This window comes from Diceros bicornis, chromosome 28, assembly GCF_020826845.1.
Source record: "Diceros bicornis minor isolate mBicDic1 chromosome 28, mDicBic1.mat.cur, whole genome shotgun sequence".
Classification (NCBI taxonomy): Eukaryota; Metazoa; Chordata; class Mammalia; order Perissodactyla; family Rhinocerotidae; genus Diceros; species Diceros bicornis.
The window spans coordinates 38,690,529-38,714,023 of NC_080767.1; the positions used below are offsets into that span (position 1 = coordinate 38,690,529).

Sequence of the window (23,495 nt, forward strand, 5' to 3'; positions counted from 1 at the left end):
TAAATCTTCCTGGTTTTCTTGACAGGTTTAAGGGGCTCAAGCCGACTATTATCCTTCTCTCCCGAGGAATTTCCGACGCTGAAAGCAGCTGGAGGGCAGGACAAGGCTGGCAAAGAAAAGGGCGTCTTAGATCTGTCGTATGGGCCAGGACCAAGCCTCCGCCCCCAGAGTAAGTGACCTGCAGCCCTGTCTGGGCACAAGTGGGATGGCAGAATTTCTCCTCCTCTCTTCCCTCTTAGAATTGTGCTGGTTCTCAAAGAATCAGAGCTCCTGGAGTCCAGGCTGCTGCCTGGGAAGCCTGGTTATCTGTGTCTGTGTCTGTTGAACTTCCTCCCTAGGCTGCTCTGGAGGTCATTTCTCATCTTTTTGCTTGGGCCAGGCCTGTCTGCCTTCCCAGCTGTCATCAGATAGTAGTTCTGATATGCTTGGGTGGTCATGGCAAGGATGGATGGACCAAGGGCCAGTTACCTTGGTCCCTGATTCAGGAGCTTGTTTTCTAAACCAGAGGTTCCTAAACCTAGCTGAATCCTGTCAGAATCACATGGGGAGTTTGTTGAAACGCCTGATTCCCAGCTTGTTCTCCCTAGCCAAAGTACAATCTCTATTTTTTAACACGTTGCCCTGGGGATTGTTATGTAGCCAGCACAGCGCTGGTCTCCATGGTCGCCTCATCTGGGGTCTAGCCAAGGAGTCAGCAGGATTCTGTGGCGATATTTGCTAGTAATATTTTTTCCTTAGCGGCGTTGGGTGGTCAGAGGTTAAGGTGTTGTTTAGGAATGAGGTTTTCTATCTGTTCTAATCAGGGATTCTGAAATGGCTCTTGTTTTTTGTAGGGGGGTGCTGGGGGCTTGATCTTGAAATAGGAGGGACTTTTGTTTTCTTGTCTTGGTTAATTCCCCAAGTATTCCAAAGTCAGAACTGAGATCCTGTAAATGAAACGATCACTCTGCAACTCTTTAATAAAACATACTGCCTTTCAGTGGCCTTTGCTGGGTTATTTTGTCTGCTATGTAGTTAAATTCCTGGGGCCAAGAATTTTAACTTTCTGGGGTTAATTAAGAGGAGCTGCTTTGTAGGACTATAAAAATTTAGAACTGGGAGAAGCTTCTGGGATCAGTTTCATCTCCTCATTTGAAAAGAAGCAGATGGCCGGAGAGTGACCACAGGACTTGCCTAAGATCACACGCAAGGTGGTTGATGAGCTGGGAGCAGACCTGGATTTTGTGGCTCCCATCCTGGGTCTCTTTCTCTTAGGGGTCACATACTTAGGGACCTTTCCTATTTCAACCACTAACCAAAAGTTGACTCAAAAGAGGAGCCTTTTGGCTTATCTGGTTTCTTGCTGGCCTGTAATCCCATCAGATCTTGGCTACACTTGGTGGAAAGCATCGTCTTAAAAAGATAGACAGATAGGTCGGCAGGTTTTTATCTGTGACCTGCAGAAGGGCTCCACGGGATTGATGCAGGAGCAAGTGGGGGCCAAGGCCTGGTGGGCAGGGCCTCAGACCCTTCCACGCCCCTGCTGGAGTGAGGGCAGCTCTGCTTTGTCTTAGGAACCAAGGAATCTCTTTGATTAGAGGTGCCAGTGCTAAACAGACTTTGTAAATGTGTGTCAGGAACTCACTGGTTTTGATGTGCAGTCCAGCGTGGGCACAGTGCTGATCCTGACGGGGCTGGGTCAGTATTTGTGGAAGAAAGCACCCAAGGCTGTTTTCGTCAGGGCTGTCTTGATTTCTTTGGGGTATTAGATCTGCGGGTGATGTGGTTTCTGTTAGTCAGTGAAGACCGTGTCTTGTTTTCACTTGCCTTCTCTCTCAGTGGACCTTATTTGGTGGACCTTATGACAATCAGACTTCCCTCCGCAAGTTCCTATTCACTGGCCGGGTGTCTGTCCCGCACTTTCCCTGACCGACTTGACCAGTTGACTCGAGTCTTCACTTTTTGTTTTTTATTTTTTGGTGAATGAGGGGGTCCCTTGACCTTCAGAACCTCATACAATCCCTCCTCCCCCCTCCTCTTTCCTCTCCCCTTTTGCCCCCTTTCAATTTCCAGATGTGACAAGCTGGAGGGAGGGCGGTGGGCGAAACATAATTTCTGCCACGTCTCTGAGCGCCTCCCCAACTGAGCTGGGCAGCAGGAACTCGAGTGCAGGAGACGGAGCCCCCTCCTCGGCATGTACCAGCGATTCTAAGGACCCCTCTCTCCGCCCGGCTCAGCCTGTCCGCAAAGGGGCTTCACAGTTCATGGGAAATGTATACCACCCACCTACATACCATGACATGCTTCCTGCTTTTGTAAGTCTTCAGAGTGTGCCTTTTTTTCCCATGAAGTCGGATTGTTCATGTCCAGCAGAACCTACTTCAAGTGGTTGAATGTCCACCTTGGCTTCTCCCTCCCAACTTCACTCTTTGCCCTGAAAACCCTACTCTGGAGGTTCCCATTAGTTTTGCATTTTCTCTCCCCTTTTCATATCTTAAGGGCCTCTGGCTTCTTTCCCTGGTGATGTGGATATTATTTTAGCCTTGGTTCTTTAGAAAAAGGAGAGGCAGGTATTTCCCAAGACACAAGTCCCCAAATTTGCTTACTGACAGCAGGAAAGAAATGGGGCAGATGGCGGTAGGATTAATTGGGAAACCCTAAGACTTTCCTGTTTCTTTCTCCCGTTTTCCATTTTCCAAGACAAATTCTAATGCAAGTGGGATTGAGAATTTGGGCCATTACCAGAAAATCCTGTTCATTGATGTTATGTTTCAGATGTGTTCGCCACAGTCATCAGAGAACCAGGGTACAGTGGAACGAGGATCTTTTCCCCTTCCCCAGCTCCGTCTAGAACCCCGTGTTCCTTTTAGACAGTTCCAGATGAATGACCAAGATGGGTAAGGCTATTGCATTGTAGTCACATATGTAGTGATTACCCCTGGTGGTGATAATGGGCTGACGTATGAATGACAGTGCTTTGTCTTCTGGAGACCACAGTGAACCTAAAAACCAACTCAGCCTGCAGGGTAGGTGGGATGGCTGGGACCTGGGGCTGAACGAGAGACTGGGTTCTGATTTCAGGTTCCTGGCAGAGTTGAAGTTTTGGCACGTGCTTATTGCTGCCATCCTAGGCATTAGCACTGAGCATATAAGACTGCAGAATGAGGCAGAACTTCTCTCTGGGATGTGTTTGTTCATTTCTTTTAAAAGGAGATGATGTAAATATTAAATGCAAACAAGCACCTTTGCAATGTAGGACTTATTTTTGGAAAAGTATTTGGTTTTGCTTCCATCTGTATACTTGACATGAGTCCAGCATCTTTACTCTTCCTTCTCTCATCAGAAAAGAAAACAGACTGGGAGTGACTCGCCCTATCCGTCCACTAAGGCAGCTGGTGGAACGGGCGCCACGGCCCACCATCATCAATGCGGAAAACCTGAAGGGCCTTGATGATCTGGACACTGATGCTGATGATGGCTGGGCAGGTGGGTTATGGTGTTTACTGGTGGGCTTACCACTGCCACTTTAGGAAGGCAGGAATGAAGTCGTTCTCTGCTCACCAGGGTTGAAAACCCTCTGACACCACTGTGTGTTTTCTCTTGGGGAGCTGGAATGAAGGCGTGGGGGCGGGGAGCAGCTTCAGTGCCCTGAGTAGATCCTTGTTGGTGATTAGACCAGTGGTTGCTTCCTGACAGAGCCGTATCTTCTTTTGGTCTTTGGTCTTGATCTTAGAGCTGTGGGAGATTTTGCTGTTAACTTTTTAAGAAGACATTTTGTAATGGAAAAGTTAAACAAAACAAAATAGTGTAATGAACCCCCAGCTGCCCATTACCCCGCTTCACCAGGTAACCAACACTGCCATTCTTGTTTATCTTCACCCTCGTCCCATCCCCCAATCTGATTATTTTCTTTTAAAATTCTTTTTGTTTGTTTTTGAGTAGATTTTAATTACATTGAAAGGCGCACATCTTAATTGTACAATTTTCACAAATGGATACACTTGTGTAACACACCCCCTGTGGAGGTAGAGAACTTCCCCTCAGCACCCTGGGTCTGGATGGTCCTCTCTGCCCCACTCCCCCATGAGTCTTCCTCCCCCAGCTCTGCCCTGGGGGCCTCCCCCTCTTCTCATGATCTTACTGTAGATTGCTTCTGCCTGTTACAGAACTGCAAATGAGTGGAGTCACATAGCTTTTATTCTCTGGTAATGTTTTAGAGATTCATCAACGTCATTATATGTCTCAGTAGTCGCTTTTACTTACTGGGGTATATTTCATTGTATCAATATACTGTAATTTGTTTATCCGTTCAGAAGTTCCGTTATGAATGGTATTTTCATTTCTCTTGAGTAAATGTCCAGGAGTGGAATTTTTGGGTCAAAGGGTAGGTGTGTGATTAGGTTCATAAGAACCACCCAAACCTTTTCCCTGGTGGTTGTGCCATTTTACATTCCCAGCAGCAAGATACGAGATTTTGGTTGCTCTACATCTCGCAGCGTTAGTCTTTTTAATTTTAGCCATTCTAGTGGGTGTGTAGTGGTATCTCATTGTGATTTTAATTTGCATTTTGCTGATGACTAATGATGATGAACACGTTTTTATGTGCTCTTTGGCTGCTGGTATGTCTTTTTTCTTTTTTTCATTTTGAGTGTTAGGATATAAATTATGGATACAAGTCTTTTGTGACTTAGATTTCACAAATGTTTTTCCCCAAGGCCTGCCTTGTCTGTTCATGTTTTTAGCACTGTGTTTTGATGAGAAGCTTTCAATTTTGATGAAGTTTAATTTATAAATTTGTGCTTTTTTGTGGTTATTACTTTTGTGACCTGTCTAAAAAAATCTTTGTCTCTCCTTAGTGGTGAAGATATTCCTTTATGTTTTTTAATAGTTTTAACTCTTATTTTTGGGTCTGTTATCCATCTTGAATTAATTTTTGTGTGTGGGGTAAGGTAGGAGTCGAGGTTCATGTTTTTTTCCATAAGGATATTCAGTTGTGCTGCACCATTTGTCGATAAAACTTTTCTTCTGCTGTTGAATTGCTTTGGCACCTTTGCCAAAAATCAGTTGACCATGTAAGTGTAGGTCTATTTCTGGATCTCTTTGTTCTAGTGATCTATTTATTCATCCTTATCCAACATTACATTGTAGCTTTATAGTAAGTCTTAAATTCAGGTAGTATGGGTTTTCCAAGTTTTTCTTTTTCAAGATTCTAACTATTCTAAGATCTTTTTTCGTTCCCATATAAATTTAGAACTGGCCTGTCAGTATTTACGAAAAACCTGTAGGCATTTTGGTTTGGATTGTCTTGAATTTATTTCTGGATAAATGATAGCTTAATTTTGAATCTTCCGTCCAGGAATCTGGTGAATCTCTTTATTAGGTCTTTCATTTCACTCAGCAGTGTTTTATAGTTTTCAGGATAGAGATCTTGAATGTCTTTTGTTAAGTTTATTCCTAAGTATTTTGTGTTTTTTGATCCTATTATAAGTGGCATTGATTTTTTTTTTATAATTTCATTTTTTATTTTATTATTTTTTAAAATTTTTATTTATTTATTTTTTTCCCCCAAAGCCCCAGTAGATAGTTGTATGTCATAGTTGCACATCCTTGTAGTTGCTGTATGTGGGACGCGGCCTCAGCATGGCCAGAGAAGCGGTGCGTCGGTGCGCACCCGGGATCCGAACCCGGGCCGCCAGCAGCAGAGCACACGCACTTAACCGCTAAGCCACGGGGCCGGCCCTATAATTTCATTTTTTAGTGTTTGATGTTATGTGGAAATACAGTTGATTTTTTTTTTTTTCGTAAGGAAGATCGGCCCTGAGCTAACATCCGTGCTAATCCTTCTCTTTTTGCTGAGGAAGACCGGCTCTGAGCTAACATCTATTGCCAATCCTCCTCCTTTTTTTTTTCCCCCAAAGCCCCAGTAGATAGTTGTATGTCATAGTTGCACATCCTTCTAGTTGCTGTATGTGGGACGTGGCCTCAGCATGGCCAGAGAAGCCGTGCGTCGGTGCGTGCCCGGGATCTGAACCCGGGCCGCCAGTAGCGGAGCGCGCGCACTTAACTGCTAGGCCACCGGGCTGGCCCACAGTTGATTTTTGTATATTGAACTTGTACCAGACACTTTGCTGAATGCACTTACTAGTTTCACTAGCTTTTGTTGATTTCTTAGAATTTTTTACGTAAACTACGATGTCGCCTGTAAATAGGGACAATTTTCTGTCTTTTCAGATTATATGCCTTTCATTTCTTTTTCTTGCCTTACTGCACTGTGGTACTTCCAGTACAATGTTATGTTTCAGTTCTTTGTTCCTGATAATAGAGAGAAAGTGTTTAATGTTTCAACATTAAATAATGATGTTAGCTATAGATTTTTTGGAGATGTTCTTTATCAGATTGAGGAGGTTCTCTTCTCTTTCTAGTTTGCTGAATGTTTTGTTTTTTAAATCATGAATGGATATTGAGTTTTGCTAAATACTTTTTCTCTCTTTCTTTGTGGTTATATCATTTTTCTCCTTTATTTTGGTAAGCTGGTAGATTGCATTAATTATTTTAATCCTGTACCAACCTTGCATTCCTAGAATAAACTTCACCTTTTTGTATGCCTAGATTCAATTTGCTGATGTTTTATTAAGATTCTTAGTGTCTATGTTCATGGTGGATATTGGTCTATAATTTTCTTTTCTTTTAATATCTTACTTGGGTATTGGTACCAGGTTATGCTGGGCTCATAAGATGACCTGGAAAACAGACAGGACAGGACACTTCCTTCTCTACTTTCTGAAAAAGTTTCCATAAGATTGGTATTTGTTCTTTCATAAATGCTTGATGCAATTCACCAGTGAAACATGTGGCCCTGGAGTTTTCTTTGTGGAAACATTTTTTTGTGTGTGTGAGGAAGATCAGCCCTGAGCTAACATCCATGCCAGTCTTCCTCTTTTTGCTGAGGAAGACTGGCCCTGAGCTAACATCTATTGCCAATCCTCCTCCTTTTTTTCCCGTTTTTCTCCCCAAAGCCCCAGTAGATAGTTGTATGTCATAGTTGCACATCCTTGTAGTTGCTGTATGTGGGACGCGGCCTCAGCATGGCCGGACAAGCAGTGTGTCGGTGCGCGCCCGGGATCCAAACCCGGGCTGCCAGTAGCAGAGCACGTGCACTTAACTGCTAAGCCACGGGGCCGGCCCCTGTGGAAACATTTTTGATGGTAAATTTAATTTCTTTGATTAGTTATGGGGCTGCTCATATTTCCTCTGTTGTTTTGTGTCAGTTTTTGATAAATTGTATTTTTCAAGGGATTTGTTCATTTCTTTTGAGTTCAATTTATTGGTATAAAGTTGTTGATAATGTTCCTTTTCCTTTTGATGTTTGTGGGATCTGTGGTAATATACCTTTTTTCATTCCTGATAATTAGGTAATTTGTGTTTTTTCTCTATTTCTTGTCACTTCTACCAAGGGCTTATTAGTTTTATTAGTCTTTACAAAGAGGCAGCTTTTGGCTTTAACTTTCTCCATTGTTTGATTGTTTTCTGTTTCATTGATTTATTCATTTTAATTATCGGAGCTTTCTAGCTTTCTAATCCCATTATAGTCAGAGAGCATACTCTGTGTGATTTCAGTTTTTTTCAACTCATTGAGACTTGTTTTGTGTGTGTGTGTGTGTGTGAGGAGGGTTAGCCCTGAGCTAACATCTTCCAATCCTCCTCTTTTTGCTGAGGAGCACTGGCCCTGGGCTAACATCTGTGCCCATCTTCCTCCACTTTATGTGGGATGCAGCCACAGCATGGCCTGACAAGCCGTGCATCGGTGTGCGCCTGGGATCCGAACCTGGGCCGCCGGCAGCGGAGCACGTGCACTTAACCCCTATGCCATGGGGCCGGCCCCCTGAGACTTGTTTTATGAGCAGGATATGGTCTGTCTCAGTGACCATTCCAAGTGCATTTGAAAAGGATGTGTGTTGTACGGTTGTTGGGTGTCATATTCTGTCAGTAGCAGTTTAGCCAGCATGGTTGGTAGTGGTGTTCAGACCTTGTATGCTTACCGATAACTCTTGTCGACATCTGTCAGTTACTGACGGTGACGTGGTCCACTCTCCACTCTAATTGTGGCTTTATCTGTTTCTCCCTTTAATTCTGTCGGTTTCTGCTTCATGTATTTTGAAGCTGTTATTAGGCGTGTGCACTTCATAGTGTGGATGACTCTGACCTATGACCCTTCGTGTTGTTTCACGTGTCCTCCTTTATCTCTAGTGATGCTTCTTGTCTTGGAGTCTGTTTTGTCCTATGTTAATATCATTGCTCTAACTTTAATTATTTACTGTTTTCATGGTATGTCTTTTTCCGTCCTTTTCCTCTCATTTGTGTTTGTATTTAAAGTGCCGATCTAGTAAGCATGCAGCTGCACTTGCTCTTTCATCAAATCTATCTCTACCTTTAATTGGATTGAGCTTATTATTGTTTCCTTTTTTTAAAGATATAATTCACGTAACAGATTTTCATAAAACCTAAAATTCACCCTTTTAAAAGTCTACAATTCAGTGATGTTTAGTATATTCACAAGTTTGTGCAACCATCTCCACTATCCAATTCCAGAACATTTCCATCACCCACAAAATAAAGCCCGTACCTATTAGCAGTCACTCCCAATTACCACCTGCACTCCTCTGCCCCCGCCCCCATCCTCTGGCAACCATTAATCTACTTTCTGTCTCTGTGGATTTGCATATTCTGGGCATTTCATATAAATGGAATCACACAGTGTAATATGTGGCCTTTTGTATCTGGCTTCTCCCAGCATGTTTTCAAGGTTTATCGTATTGTAGCATGTGTCAGTATTCATTCTTTTTTATGGCCAAATGCTATTCAATTGTATGGATTTCTATACAATTTATGTACCCACTCATCAGTCGATGGACACTTTCTGCCACCTGAGCTGCTCAGGGCTTGGGGTAGCTCACAGACTCACTGGTAAAGTTTCTGTCTTGCTAAGGTAGACTCTTAACTAGATTTTGCCTGCTTTTGCTCACTCTCCTGCACCTTCTAATACATTTTAAAAATATTTTGTCCAGATTTAAGAACTGTTATCTGTGGAGCGTTAGTCTAACCAGCTGTTTTGCTGTTACCAGAAGCCAGAACTGTCCTTCACTTTTATCTGCAACGTTTGTTCTGCTGGTGGCAGCTGGGTGGTTTGCCTTACTCCGTACCTGGGTTGGCATCATTCCTGACTGGAGCAAGCGCCCCACTGGCACTCTTGGCACTGCTGAGATTCTCATTTTTTCTCTTTCTTCCTGGTCCCCCACCTGTTGTAGGCCTCCATGAGGAAGTGGACTATTCTGAGAAATTGAAGTTCAGTGATGATGAAGAGGAGGAAGAAGTTGTGAAGGATGGCAGGCCAAAGTGGTAAGGATCCCCGTCCCTGCTCGTAGCACCGCTCCTGTGAACTTGACGTTAGTAGGGTGTAAATGCATCAGTGCTTATTGGTGCTGCCGTGTGCTGGTCACCATGCCAAGTGCGTTTCCTAGTTGCCCCAGCAGCCTCACAGGCCGGTATTGTTTCCATTTTGCGGGTGAATGGACGATCTCTTGAGGACAGTTGTTTGGGAATGCAGCCAGGATTTGCATCCAGGCGTGGCTGACTGAGTCCTAGTGATTTTTAACCACCGTGCCAGTATTTTCCCGAGCATGTTGTTCCGCAGATTGCTTGTGGGTGTTGTGCCCAGAAAGGCTTCTCTCACCAAGCAAGTGCGGGAAACCACCCTGGGTTCAACTTACTCATTTACTCCAAGGTCGCTCAGGGCCTGGTATATGCTGAAGCATGTGGGGAATCTTTGGGGAGGTAGGAGAAGCAGTAAGCAGGGCATGCCAGATTTCCTAAACTTAATTGACCACTTTAATCTTTTCTCTCTTTTCTGGATTGTTTCGTTGGACTAGTTTTACTCATAATGCCCTTTGGAAAATACTTCATTGTACTGTAGTCCCTCTAGTTTTTACCATAATATCAGTAGCACTGGCTAGTACTTTTAAAATAGGACCTATGGTTGCTTTAATTTGCATTTTTTTGGGTACCAGCAAATATGAATGCTTTTCTTTGTGTGAAATTGCCTGTTTGCTTTGTACGTTATCTATTAGACTTACTATGCTTTCCTTTAAAACGTAATTAATGCTTTATATTTTTTAGATATTAATGCTTTAATATTTTTCCCTTTGTCTATTTTATTGTCAATAATTGAATGTCTATATAGTTGAGTCTGCAAGTCTTTTTCTTTGTTTCATCTTTTGCTTCAAAGTTTTTGAAATAAGTGCCCATCTTCTGCCACTCTTTCTCTGATGATACACAAACAATTCACTAATTGAGGCCTCTGTAATTTATTTTAATGCTTTTTGGTTTCAACTGAAGCTTTGAGTGCACTTGGGAAATATCCATGGGTCAGTTCTTGGACCACTAAGCTCAGAAGGAGAAGTGATCAAGAATTTAAATCAAAGGCAAAGATATAAAATTTTACAGACTTCCCGGAGCAGTGGGACACTCTGTTCCATGTCTCTTTCAGTTGATGTGAGTTGATGTGAGTTGAATGTTCAACTGAAAGAGTTAGACGTGGTTGTTGGACCCAGTTTTGCTACTGGCCATGACTAAGACACCTCAGCCTCCCTCAGCCTGCTCTTTTTTCAGTGTTCTCTGAGCTGGTTGATGATTTCCAGCTCCCAGGGACTCGTACTACACACTCCCAAGCTTTCTTTGACATCTTTATTTCCCCAATCATGCTGGGTTCCTGAAACTTCCCTTGACTCCATCCCTTCCTGCTAATTGTCTCTGGGGCCACTGGGACCGGCATCCTTTCTTTTCTGGACCATTCAGAAGTTAGCCAGCTTGACTCCTTCTTTTCCTCTTATCAGTCACACTGTGCCTTAGTCGTCTTCTAAACACAGGTCTTTTGTGGAGGATCAGGAGCGTTGGAACTGTGGTCTCCGTGTCTCTCAGAGTGACGTCAGGAGTCACTAGCAGTTGTTGCCCTGCCATGGTCTCCTCATCCACCTCGCCTGCCTCCTCTTCCCTCCAGCTCACATACATGCGTGTGTGGACACACGCAGACCCACCATATTAGCCAGACCCGACTCCCTGCCTTTCTCTGAACTCTGCTGTGTTTACTGGGCACTTCCTTTGCATACAAGAGGTGCTCAGTAAATGCACATAAGTGTTTTGCCCCAGTGCCTTTGTTGACACTAGCATGTAAAGATGAGCCCTGCCCAGACTTCCTCTTTGAGCCCTCCCCCAGCCTCCGTTTGTCATCTCCTCTCCTTTCCGTGCTCCATGTGCTCCTCTCCTCTCGCTCTCTTTATCATGGCATCATGATTCGCTGTTTGGAGGAGCATTTGTTAAGCGTCTCCTTTATGCAAAGCACAGGGGAGGAGCTGTAGTATAAGGAGAAGGACCTTCACCTGTGAGTCCTGGGTCCTGTCTGTTAGCTCCTCCATGGGAGGACAGCTTCCAACCACCGAGACTCAGTTACCAGCTCTTTAAAACGGAGGGAGCAAGGACTTTTTTTGCAGTAAATGAAGAAATGCATGTGAAACATCCTGCCTGAAGCTTTGTGTGTGTGAGTGACTTGGTGAATGTTGGAACTGAATTTTGGTGTTCTGGGCATGTCTTCTCACCCATAAGTGGGAGTAGATCTATTCTAATGAAGGTAATTGGTATATAGACAGCTGGCTTTGGGATTCAAAGGGTCTCTGATTGGTAAGATCAGACCATGCTTGCACCGACTGGGAAAACTAACACTCAGTGTGGTTTGTCCTAGGAACACTTGGGACCCTAGGAGACAGCGGCAGCTGTCAATGAGCTCTGCGGACAGTGCTGATGCCAGGCGTGGCCAAGAGGAAGGAAAGGACTGGGGCGAAACAGTTGGCATGACTCGTGTCGTCCGGAAGGTGCCAGAACCTCAGCCACCTTCAAGGAAGCTTCACAGCTGGGCGTCAGGCCCTGACTACCAGGTACCAAGGGCACTGGAGGGGTTCTCTGCCTGTGATTAGCTGGGACACATGCACACGTGCACATGCACACACACACGCACGCTCTTTTCACATTCATTTGACGAGGGTCCCAAGACAGTGACTAGAATGGGTCATCTAGTTGGCTGCCCTGTGCATTTGTACTTTAATGAGTTCAGTGGCTGGGTTTTTGAAAAGTCCTAGGTGGACATTTCTCTTTTTTTAACTTAAAAATTTCTTTAGGGCCGGCCCCGTGGCTTAGTGGTTGAGTGCGCGCGCTCCGCTGCTGGCGGCCCGGGTTCAGATCCCAGGTGTGCACCGACGCACCGCTTGTCCGGCCACGCTGAGGCCGCGTCCCACATGCAGCAACTAGAACGATGTGCAGCTATGACATACAACTATCTACTGGGGCTTTGGGGGAAAAATAAATAAATAAAATAAAATAAAAAAAATTCTTTAAAAATTTTTAAACAGTCACAAACATATAAAAATTGGAAGTACAATACAAAGAATATTTTTTTCTGAGCCATTTGAAGAGTAAGTTGCCAGCCTGATCAGGTCCTGTTACCACAGAACACTTGGGTGTCTCTTTCCTACCAAAAATGGCGTTCCTTCTAGGGAACCACAATCCAAACCAGGAAATCAGCGTTGATGCGTCACTGGCATCTAATCCTCAGTGCCTGTTCAACTTTTACCAGTTGTCCCATTGATGTCCTTTATACAAAGAATCCAGTTCAGAGTCACATGCTGCCTTAGTTTTCTTGTCTCTAGTCCCCTGCAGTCTGGAACAGCTCCTCAACCTTGCCTTAAGGTTCATGACTTTGACACTTGTAAAGATTACAAGCCAGTTATTTTCTGGAATGTACCTCAAATTGGGTTTGTCTGCTGCTTCCTCATGATTAGGTTCAGAGTTTCCATTTTTGGCTAGACTCTCTCAGAAATGACCCTAACTCTTCTCATTGCATCCTACCAGGTGACCGTGATTCCCCTCTGTCCTGCTTTGACAGCCTTCACATTGGTCTCTTGATTAAGGTGGTGTCTGCTGAGTTTCACACCGTGGCGTTACTCTCCTCCATCCCCATTTGTAATCGAGGAGAATTTTGTGGGGAGATACTTTGAGTCTATGAATATCCTTTTTTTATCAAACTTTGAATTTATTTATATCATTAGGTTATAATCTGTTACTCTCATTGTTTTGAAGCTCAAATTGTCTTTGATTGGCTGTCAGGAGCCTCTTCAAGCTGTCTTTTACATGTCTTCATCCTTTTTTGAGCAAATCCTTGCTTTTTTTTTTTTTTTTTTTTGTGAGGAAGATCAGCCCTGAGCTAACATCCATGCTAATCCTCCTCTTTTTGCTGAGGAAGACCGGCTCTGAGCTAACATCTGTTGCCAATCTTCCTCCTTTTTTCCCCCAAAGCCCCAGTAGATAGTTGTATGTCATAGTTGTACATCCTTCTAGTTGCTGTACGTGGGACGCGGCCTCAGCATGGCCGGAGAAGCGGTGCGTCGGTGCGCGCCTGGGATCCAAACCCAGGCTGCCAGTAATGGAGCGCGCGCAATTAACTGCTAAGCCACGGGGCTGGCCCAAATCCTTGCTTTCTGATAGAACAAGCTTTTCCAAGCTCCTTTTGTCCTTACCCTGCCTTGGCCCTGGAATCACCCCTCCTGGTATTTAAAAACCAGCACGTGGGCACTGGGAGTGCTCACTGCTACTGGGGGGCTCATGCTCACTGCTACTGGGGGGCTCACTGCTCTGGGGCCCTCTCAGTGGCCAGAGTTAGGGAATGTGTATACATATAGACACAACATTCATATATTTATTATTTCTATATCTATCTATATGGAAAGCCATGAATTCACAATGATATCTCCAATTCCACCCAATTTGTTCTAATATTCTCCCATTTCATATTTATAATTCCTTTCTCCAACAGTGAGAAATCTGTCTCCCCTTGTCCCTAATATTTATACTTACTTGGTCAGTCCCCCTATATGTGACCAGTCTCCCATTTCTGCCACCACCCTCTCTCCCTTGCACCGATGCCCTCCTCACCCACTCAAGTGTCATTGCCTCCCACATGGATGCCCTGGATTTCCCTGTTGGGCCATTTCTCCTTAGAATTTCCTCCTCACCCAGCTTGGTTGGGTACCAGCTCCCACACCAGCCACGTCTCTACGTGAACACCCTCCTCCCTTACCCTCCCTGGGCTCTAACCATCTGCTCTGAGCCACCGTGACTCACTGGCACTAGATGCCTACCTTGTTTTGCCATACCTCATGCCTTTGAGACTGCATTGTTCAAGAGGAGCAGAGCTGAGGATGGGAGAGGCATTAATTTAAATACACCTGGCAAAGCTTGCCATTTTCAACACACTTTCCTATTCAAAGGACTCCTCTTCCATGTCTTATAAATTAAAAATACCCTTGTCTTCAGTCTTTAATTTATTAAGTGCATATTATGTGCCAAGTGCTGTGCTAGGTACAGGGGACACAAAAGTGAAGCAGAATAGACACAGTGCTCCTCTTGGAAGTTACCCTGCAATTAGTCTGAATTTCATTCATATATTGGGGTTGCTCAGTATTCAGTAGAAAGTTTCACTTTGATCTGCTCATAACAACACTGTGGATTAACTGAATAGAGTCAAAAAAGATAAAATCTATATAATTTTATGCATCCAAATTTCTCAAAAGATTGTCGCAGTTCAAATATTTTGCAGAATATTTAGTCTATAAAATGATAGCTAATCTTAGGGAAGTTTAGAAAGGCACATTGAAGGGCTTGGCAGTGTACACATACCTTTTGATTCTGCTATATCGTTTCTGGGAAATTCTGAAGGAAATAATCAGGGCTATGCATTAAGGATTATCTGCAAGGGTGTATTGAACACCAGGGGATAAGGTACATATGGTATAGGCTGTGTGCTGAGACAATGCACAGCTATTACAGAACATGGACAGAAGGTAATATTTAAGGGCAAAGTGAAAGAAAAGTACACACTTTGGTCCCGGTTATATTATGTAAAAAGTACCTTCATGCTTCTAGATTAGAAGTTTATGTTCTTTTATGATTGTAGTAATTGTCTCTGGATTATGAGAAGTTAATTTTTAGGAGAAAATTCTTTGTTTACAGTAAATGTGTTGCATATTGCTTTTGTGGACGTATAATCAACACACAAGTAAAGGTATAATAACAAAGATCTTGGTTGTTTATGTTTGATGACTTTTGACAACTATATACATCTGTGTAACTACCACTCAAAACAGAAAGTTGTATATTTTTTTGATAGTCTTATCTCATTGGAATTTCAATGGCTGAGGTTCAGTTAAACTTGCCCATCCTTTGTGCTCTTGTATATTCTGCGTGCAGCTTCACTTCTTGCAGATCAGTGAGAAATCCTCCCAGTGTTGAGTGTTTTTCACACCGCATATTTGGCACCTGGTTGTTGTCCAGTAACTGGCAGCCAGTGAGAAACTCAGAAGTGGATGAAATATCCAAAAGAGATGTTTTTAGAGATGCTTTTTTGTTTTTATATAAAGAATCACTTTGAAAAACCATATGTCCGACTGTGAATTTCAGTTTCTCATGGCTCTTTATACCTAGAGGTTTATATATTTTCATGGGAGGAGGAGTGGAGCAGAAATAAGGAGTGTGTGGTTTCCTGCTTCTGTTCATTAGCTCTGGAGGCCCTAGCCTTGTGTGCCCGTGAGTAGTGGTGAGAGTGCCCATTTACTGAGTGTTTTCTGTCTGTCAGTCACAGCGTTGAGTGCTTTGCAAACATTTCATTGCAACTTCACAATCCCAAGGGCTTCCTTTATCATCCCCAGTTTACAAATGAGGAACTGAGGTGTAGAACCTTGGCACATGCCCAAATCTCATTCCAAATGTAATAAAGGGCAGAGCAGGATTAAAACCCAGGTCCGCCTGTTGCGTGACTGTGCTGCCTCTCGGGTGCTCATGGATCTTGGGAGGGAGAACTGATCCCATAATGGGAGTGGGCCTGTCTCCTGGGTTTGTGACCTCCCGTTTCATCAGAGACTTTCTTCTCTTGGCAGAAGTCCTCAATGGGCAGCATGTTCCGGCAACAGTCTGTCGAGGACAAAGAGGATAAGCCACCCGCACGGCAGAAGTTCATCCAGTCAGAGATGTCCGAGGCCGTGGAACGAGCCCGGAAGCGCAGGGAAGAGGAGGAGCGCCGAGCCCGGGAAGAGAGGTTGGCTGCCTGTGCCGCCAAGCTCAAACAGCTGGACCAAAAATGTAAGCAGGCTCAGAAGGCGAGTGAGGCCCAGAAACAGGTGGAGAAGGAAGTCCCCCGATCGCCAGGCACTGAGAAGGTGCCCGCACAGGAGAACGGCCCTGCTATCCGCAAAGGTGAGTGGTGGGCCCCTCTCCCATGAACTGGAAACCGTGGGCTATTTTCACTGGTTTGTTGTTTGCATCTCCCTGGCTTCTTAGCACAAACTGCGGCTGACAAGTAGATGATAGTGGGAAGTGTCAGTCACTGAGAGTTTGGGCCTGGGTCACACGCCTGGGTTCACATCCGATTTGAGCTACTTCAACTAGCTGGCTACACACCTTACCTATCTGGAGCCTCTGTCTGCATCTGTAAAATGGGATGATGATAGTATGTACCTCCCCACACGCTGAGGGGCTGCATGAGGTAATGTACATAAAGCACTGTGCTCGGTTTCTAGATGCAGAAAGCATATACCTACTGTAATGTTGCCAATTTTGTTGTCACTGTTGTTATCACTGTTGCTACTACCAGCAGTGCTCAACCAAAGATGCAGGTGCTAGAGGACTTGAGTACAAGCACAGGATCCTTTCACGTGACGTTGAAAGAAGCACGCCTGCTTGTTAGAATACATTGTTCCTGGCATCAATTCTAAAAGGAGTGGATCACATGGCTACGTAAGAGACATTGAACAGTGCTATGCGTTGGAGAGTCTCTTCTAGCAGTTTTAAAGAGTGTGATCAGCTATGTTCTTTGTGATTTTCTTAAATCAACTAAAACCAACTATCTTTAGGAGAGGAGGGCCTGATGTTAGCTTCAGTCCCTGAAAGCTTCTCAGCTGGGGGTCTTATTGGTGATCTGTTATCAGCGCCCTTCTGGCCAGGGAACTCAGAGAACTCGACGACAGTCGTCTGTAAATTCCCTTTCACGGAAGTCTGCCTGTGCCCAGTCTCACAGTACTCACTGAGAGGGGCCAGTGCCGAGTCCAGGAATTGGGTTGCTTTGGGGTTAGTGTGGTCAGTTGTTGCTGGTCCTCCGGTGGGCCTCAGGGTCTTGTGATTCAGGACGGGCCTGGGTGTTGCGTGTGCCCTGGAGCTTCCCTGCACCCACCCTGCCCTTCTGCAGTGTTCCTCTGTCATGCACCGCAGAGTCCCTGAGGCTTTGCATCGGGGTTTGTTTGCTGTCTGCAGTAGAATTAAGAATGCAAATGTCAATTATACCTCAATAAAGCCAGGGTTAAAAAATGCAAAGCTGGGATGGAGGGAAGAAAGAAGGGAATTTCAGAGAGAATAATGATGGGAAATTGTGTTGAGTATTTACTACTTGTCAGGCGCTGTTGTAAGTGCATTTTGTGGATTATCTCATTTAATTCTCACGGAAGCCTTCTGGGGCAGGCACAGTCGTTGTCCTCATTGTACCCGTGAAGAAGTGGGCAAGGAAGTGGGCAAGGAGAGGCTCAGTGACGTGCCAGGTCACACACCTGTGGATGTGTTGACTCATGCTGTTTGGATGGTGGCTGTGTGGGCTGTCCTCGAGCTCCTGGCTGCTCTGATTTACCGGGATCCTTTCTAATAAAACTTCTCCCACCTGGAACCAGATCCCAGCTGCACTGGTGATTGTGTGACCTCGGGCAATTCACCTACCCTCCCGAGCATTAGTTGTCTCATCTCTAAAGTGATGATGGGTGATGTGGGGAATCCATGAGCTGCGCGTGTGGAGCATTTCCCACAATGCCGGGGTTTGGGGGTGTGAATAGTCTAGCAGTGGAACAAAAGTACCTACAAGAAAAAGCATTTGTTGTTAAACATCTGGTGGGCCAAGCTTTTGTGAGCTCACCTCAGCCGTTTCTCGGGTTATTTGTTCTCTAGGCTCCCCTGAGTTCCCTGCCCAGGAAGCTCCCAACACATTTTCAGAAGAAGCCCCCACAGCTCCTCCCGCTGTGGCTCAGAGCGGCAGCAGTGAGGAGGGGGCCAGGGAGGCTGGGTCCCCCGCACAGGAGTTCAGCAAGTACCAGAAGTCGCTTCCTCCCAGATTCCAGCGCCAACAGCAGCAGCAGCAGCAGCAACAGGTAAATAAAGAAGACATTTAGAAGGTTGCTGTAAACAGACCTGACTAAGGAGCGGATGTCCCCTCTCCCCTGCCCCATGCCCCCTTCAATCACAACAGGCAAAGAAACTCTGCCCTCATATATCACAGTCACCAGCAGGGATGTCAGGAGTTGCACCTCAAAACTTACGGCCTTGGTAGATCAGCCCTGGCCGTTATTTATTTCTCCCAAGTGATTTGTCCTGTGAATGAATAAACCGTGGTTGGTAGTTTATTGAGCTTGCTGTCAAATATTGGTAAGGAAGAGTTAGTGGTGTATGCACTGGACTCCGTGTAGTTGAGCTGGAAGAAGGGTTTTTCATTGAGAGCATAGCATGGCCACTCCTTAGACTGACAGTGGCCCCACCCTGGGACCCTCCAAGGAGTCCGAAGGCCTGGGAGCTGCTTGGAGAGCTGTCGGAGAGAGGCGTGTTAGCTTTGGGTTAAGGACATAGGTTTGTAGGTTTGAGTCAGTTGTGGGTTCTGATCCTAATGATGCAGCTTGTCTAGTCGTGTATGGCCTTGGACAGGTCATTGTAAACCAGGAAGAATGAACACCTGCCTCTCAGCAGTGAGAGATTTATGGTGCTCTATAAACTGGTTTATCTGTATTATCAGTGTCAACTTTACTGGTCTTTCATAAACCTTAAAAGGGACCTACTCTTTGCCCTGAAGAAGATCATGTGGGTAATGGTTGTAATCAAGCTGATTTCTTGTAGTCCTGGTCATCTTTTCCAGCTGGAACCACTCATTGGTGATTATGCATCTTATAGGAGTAATAAATGAAGGAACAAATGATGACTGATGAGCAGTGCATTTTGGTGGGAAACTGAGATGATACATGGACATAGCCCACAGCTAGGTGTGTGGTAGATTATTAATAATAACCAAAAATGTTTCAAAATGTGTGTGCCCTGGGGAAACAAATCAAGGTTTTGAGCCTTTTCCCAGCATCTCTTTTAGTTTCCTTTAAAACCTACACCCCAGATGCTCCTTTCCTTGGGCTCCTAGGAAGCATCCCAGGAGCTCACCAGGTCCTGTGCTATAAGCAGGAGGTGATGTTCTTTGGGCTTTTATAGCGTTGTAGTGTGAGCGAGCACTGTGCACGTACTCAGGGGCTTGGTGGAGAATTACTAACTGGGGAGGTCTCTGGAGTTACTGGAGCCAGACACAGCAGTAACAACTGCTCTAGGTTACTCTTCTGGGGGATAGTGATGGGTAAATCCTTCCTTTAGAATAGAAAGAAGTCTGAAAGCGCCAGGGCAGCCTGAAGGAGTCTGGCAAACAGACTGTCTGGTCAGGTTCCCTGGGGACCCGGAGTCTAGACGGGAGGAGGAGCTGTGGGTAGAGGCCTGCAGCCTCCTGTGTGGGCTGGGAGAGCTCTATTTATTGAGTTCTGAGTGCTCTTAGAAGATACCCGGAGTGCTGACGGAGCCATCCAGGGAATCCAGCCTAGGCGGGCTGGTGGAGTGGCCTCTTGTTTGCAGATTGGAAGGTTGTAGCTGAGTCGGCTGTCCTCCTGGTCTGACTCTGCACCTGAGTCCTGCTGGAATGCTGGTTTGTGCACTTGTGCGGGCAGCCCTGAGGTCACTGATGCTTTGGAGCATGGGCTGAGATGAACGCTCACTGGGTCCAGATCTTTGATTTTGAATATGCTGTTGACGCTTTATGTTCATCCTTTCGTGCAACAGATTTTCTACATACCAAGTCTGGTGGTAGGAGGCAAGGATACCACAGTGAACTCAGCACGCAGTCTCTTATGATTTAGTGAGGGAAACCAGCAGCAGAAAATAATAGCATATTGTTGGTGCTGCAAAGGAAACTTAATAACAGTGCTGTGAGAGCAGAGGACAAGGGGACCTGATCTCGCCTGGGGAGTTGTGACAGGCTTCCCAGGGGAAGTGCTTTTTAAGCTGAAACGTAAAGACTGAGTAGGGGTGAGCCACGTTTGGGGGTGGAGGGAACAGGAGCTTCCCAGACAGAGAGCCCAGTATGCTACCAAGGCCTGAAGTGGGCAGCAGGCATATGGAGCAGAGAGCGAGGGCCATCGCGTGAGATGAAGCTAGAGAGGCAGATGGGGCAGGATCCTGCAGGGCCCTGCAGGTCTCTTGTAACCTTGTGGGATTCGGGCTGTGGAGAACCATCAAAGGCTCTTTTGAAGCAGGGTGTGGACATGATCAGGTGAGTGTGTGTTAAAAGATCAGTCTCATCAATCAGTCTAGTTGTGGGGCCGGCCCCGTGGCTTGGCGGTTAAGTGCGTGCGCTCCACTGCTGGCGGCCCGGGTTCGGATCCTGGGCGTGCACCGACGCACCGCCTCTCCGGCCATGCTGGGGCTGCGTCCCACATACAGCGGCTGGAAGGATGTGCAACTATGAGATACAACTATCTACTGGGGCTTTGGGGGAAAAATAAATAAACAAAATTATTAAAAAAAAAAAATCAGTCTAGTTGTGGAGAATGATTGAAGCAAGCAGTAGTGAGGAGGAAGTGATGACAACTGTTCTCCGTGGTGGTTGTGGACATGGAGAGAGGTGGCCAGCATCCAGAGATTCCCTGGGAGGTGTGCTGGTCAGCTGTCTGTTCCAGAGAGTGTTTGATCTAAATGCAAACCCAGTCTGCCTTGGGTAGCAGAGGAGCGCACGGGCCCCAGTTGTGATAATGGCATGACTGTCCATCCACTCTTGGGAGAGGGTCCACAGCCTGAAAGCTGTAATACAGTGGGGTCTTTTGAGCAGCTGCACATCCTTCCCTCTTTGGTCTTCTGTTCTGGGTGGGCTTTCTGTGCCTCCTGCTGAAAAGCTGGAAGAATGAGTGTACGCGCACACGTGCTTGCAGTGCCTCTGCCCTGTAACACCTGTCTAACCAGGTCTCTCTCCCGCGGGACAGGAGCAGCTGTATAAGATGCAGCATTGGCAGCCGGTGTACCCTCCGCCTTCGCACCCACAACGCACCTTCTACCCTCACCACCCCCAGATGCTGGGCTTCGATCCCAGGTGGATGATGATGCCTTCCTACATGGACCCACGCATCACGCCCACTCGGACCCCAGTGGATTTCTACCCCTCAGCCCTGCATCCCTCGGGTAAGCACGAGGTCTAGTGGGCCATACCTGCAGAGCCCAGGATGGTGTGGCGGTAAGGGTGTTGCCTCAAAAGGTAGACAGGCCCACCTGGATTCCAGCTTGGCCTCTTCCTCAAGTCACATGACCAGTCTGTTTGTAAACTTCCTTATTAGCAAAATGAGGGTCTGATAATAGCAGCTGTCACAAAGAATTGTTGGGAAGAGTCCTTACGATCATGCATTATAAATTGCTTTAATTAAAGTTGATATCTCTGCTATGTTGTTTTGCCTCGTTCCATTCTTGATGTTCTTTGTGCCTTCTCTCTTTTTCTCCCTTGGTTAATCTTGCTCATGGTTTGTCAATGTCATTTTTAAAAAGCAGCTTTTGGGTTTCTTAATTCCTCTATTTTATTTCATTAATTTCTGCTTTTCTTCCTCATGTTTCCTTCGAAATTATTCTGTTCTTTTTCTTAACTTAATTGTGTTGGATGCTCAGCTCATTAATTTCTTTCCTGTTAAGTATTTAAGCATCAACTGAGCTGTGAGTTCTGTGAGTTTTAAGATACATTTGTATTATTGTACAGTTCTAAATGTTAGTCTGATTTTGATTTATCTTTTTTGATTGATGATTTTTAATAGTATGTTGTAAATTTTCCAAATATTTAGAGTTTTAAGGTTATCTTTATGGTGTTAATTTCTAATGTGAATGCTTTGTGGTCAGATAATATGGTCTGTATGATACAGACCAGCGGTCAGCAAACTTTTTCTATAAATACCAGAAAGTAAATGTTTTTGGCTTTGAGCTACTCAGTTTTGCTGTTGTGGAACAAAAAAGCCATAGACAATAGTAAATGAATGAGCATAGTCAATTTCTAGTAAAGCTTTATTTTTAAAAACAAACGGCAGATTGAATTTCACTCAAGGGCCGTGGCGTGCCAGCCAACCCTGATCTGGATTGCTTGACATTGTCGAGATTTTTTTTTATGGGCTATTACATGGTCTTTTTTATTTTTATTTTTAAACATTCTGTGTTTGCTTGAAAAGAATATATATTCTCCAGTTTGATGTGGTTCATTAAATTGAGCTAGCTAATTATGCTATGTGAATATCTATATCATCACAATTTTTTGTCTCTTTGATCAATTACTAAGAGATGTGTTAAAATCTCCCACGATGGGGCCGGCCTGGTGGCCTAGTGATTAAATTTGTGTGCTCCACTTCGGTGGCCCAGGTTCATAGGTTCGGATCTTGGGCACGGACCTACACCTCTCATCAAGCTGTGCTGTGGCAGCGACCCACATACAAAATAGAGGAAGAGTGGCACAGATGTTAGCCCAGGGATAATCTTCCTCAAGCAAAAAAGAGAGAAAGATTGGCAACAGATGTTGGCTCAGAGCGAATCTTCCTCACCAAAAAAAAAAAAGAGAGAGAAAAAAAATCTCCCATGATGATTGTAGATTTGTCAGGTCTTCTAGGCCTGTCAGCTTTGCTTTCTCTCTCTGGAAGCTTACCGGTTTGGACTTCACTACATCTGGTTTTTTAATCTGCATGAAGCACCCTTGTTATCATTAATCGTGTTTCCACCTGTACTGTCTACTTTGTTTGATATTGGTATCATCATGCCAGTTTTTCTTTTTATTAGTATTGATTTGGGATCTGTTTTTCTAACTTTTTACTGTCAGCCTCTCTGAGCCCTTTTCTGGGGAGTGTGTCTTTGATGTGCAAGATGATGTGTATGATTTTACTCACTGTGAAATCTCTGACTTGAATTGCCCAAGCTGGTCCCTTTAGATTTGTTGGGATTATTATGTTCGGGTTTCCCACTCTCCAGTTTTAGGCTTTCTGTTTATCCCCCTTTTTCTATGCTTTTCTTGTTCTTCCTTTTTTTGGATCAAAAAAAAAGTTTTGCTCTTCTTTTCTTTGGTGTGTTTTTCTTCTACATTCTGTTTCCTCTCTCTTACAGTTACATTAAATTCTAACATGCGCCCTTGACTCAGAAATGCTAATCTCTATATTTACCCTTAACCTGAGCTCTGGTCACCTCCTTATCAGTCTTGTTTTTGCTTAAAATTTTAGTTCTGCCTTGTTTTTATGCCCACAAACTAGTCATTATTATTTTGATGTTTTATCCAATCTGCTTGTTCAGATTTGCCTGTG

The 23,495-nt window shown here is 44.8% G+C and overlaps 1 protein-coding gene across 11 annotated transcripts in view; it reads left to right on the top strand.

Moving 5' to 3' along the window:
* The window catches only part of PRRC2B (proline rich coiled-coil 2B), an 88,649-nt gene that overhangs the window by 40,372 nt on the left and 24,782 nt on the right, over positions 1–23,495 (top strand). For 5 of the 11 annotated variants that reach the window (XM_058524317.1, XM_058524318.1, XM_058524320.1 and 2 more), the window contains exons 6-14: positions 26–169; positions 2,053–2,294; positions 2,755–2,876; positions 3,323–3,465; positions 9,285–9,375; positions 11,771–11,963; positions 16,014–16,329; positions 18,061–18,260; positions 21,165–21,360. In XM_058524317.1, the coding sequence (XP_058380300.1) occupies positions 26–169; positions 2,053–2,294; positions 2,755–2,876; positions 3,323–3,465; positions 9,285–9,375; positions 11,771–11,963; positions 16,014–16,329; positions 18,061–18,260; positions 21,165–21,360 (1,647 nt within the window). The remainder of the gene's footprint in view (positions 1–25; positions 170–2,052; positions 2,295–2,754; positions 2,877–3,322; positions 3,466–9,284; positions 9,376–11,770; positions 11,964–16,013; positions 16,330–18,060; positions 18,261–21,164; positions 21,361–23,495) is intronic. The other 6 variants (XM_058524321.1, XM_058524322.1, XM_058524325.1 and 3 more) reach the window with 3 other exon arrangements.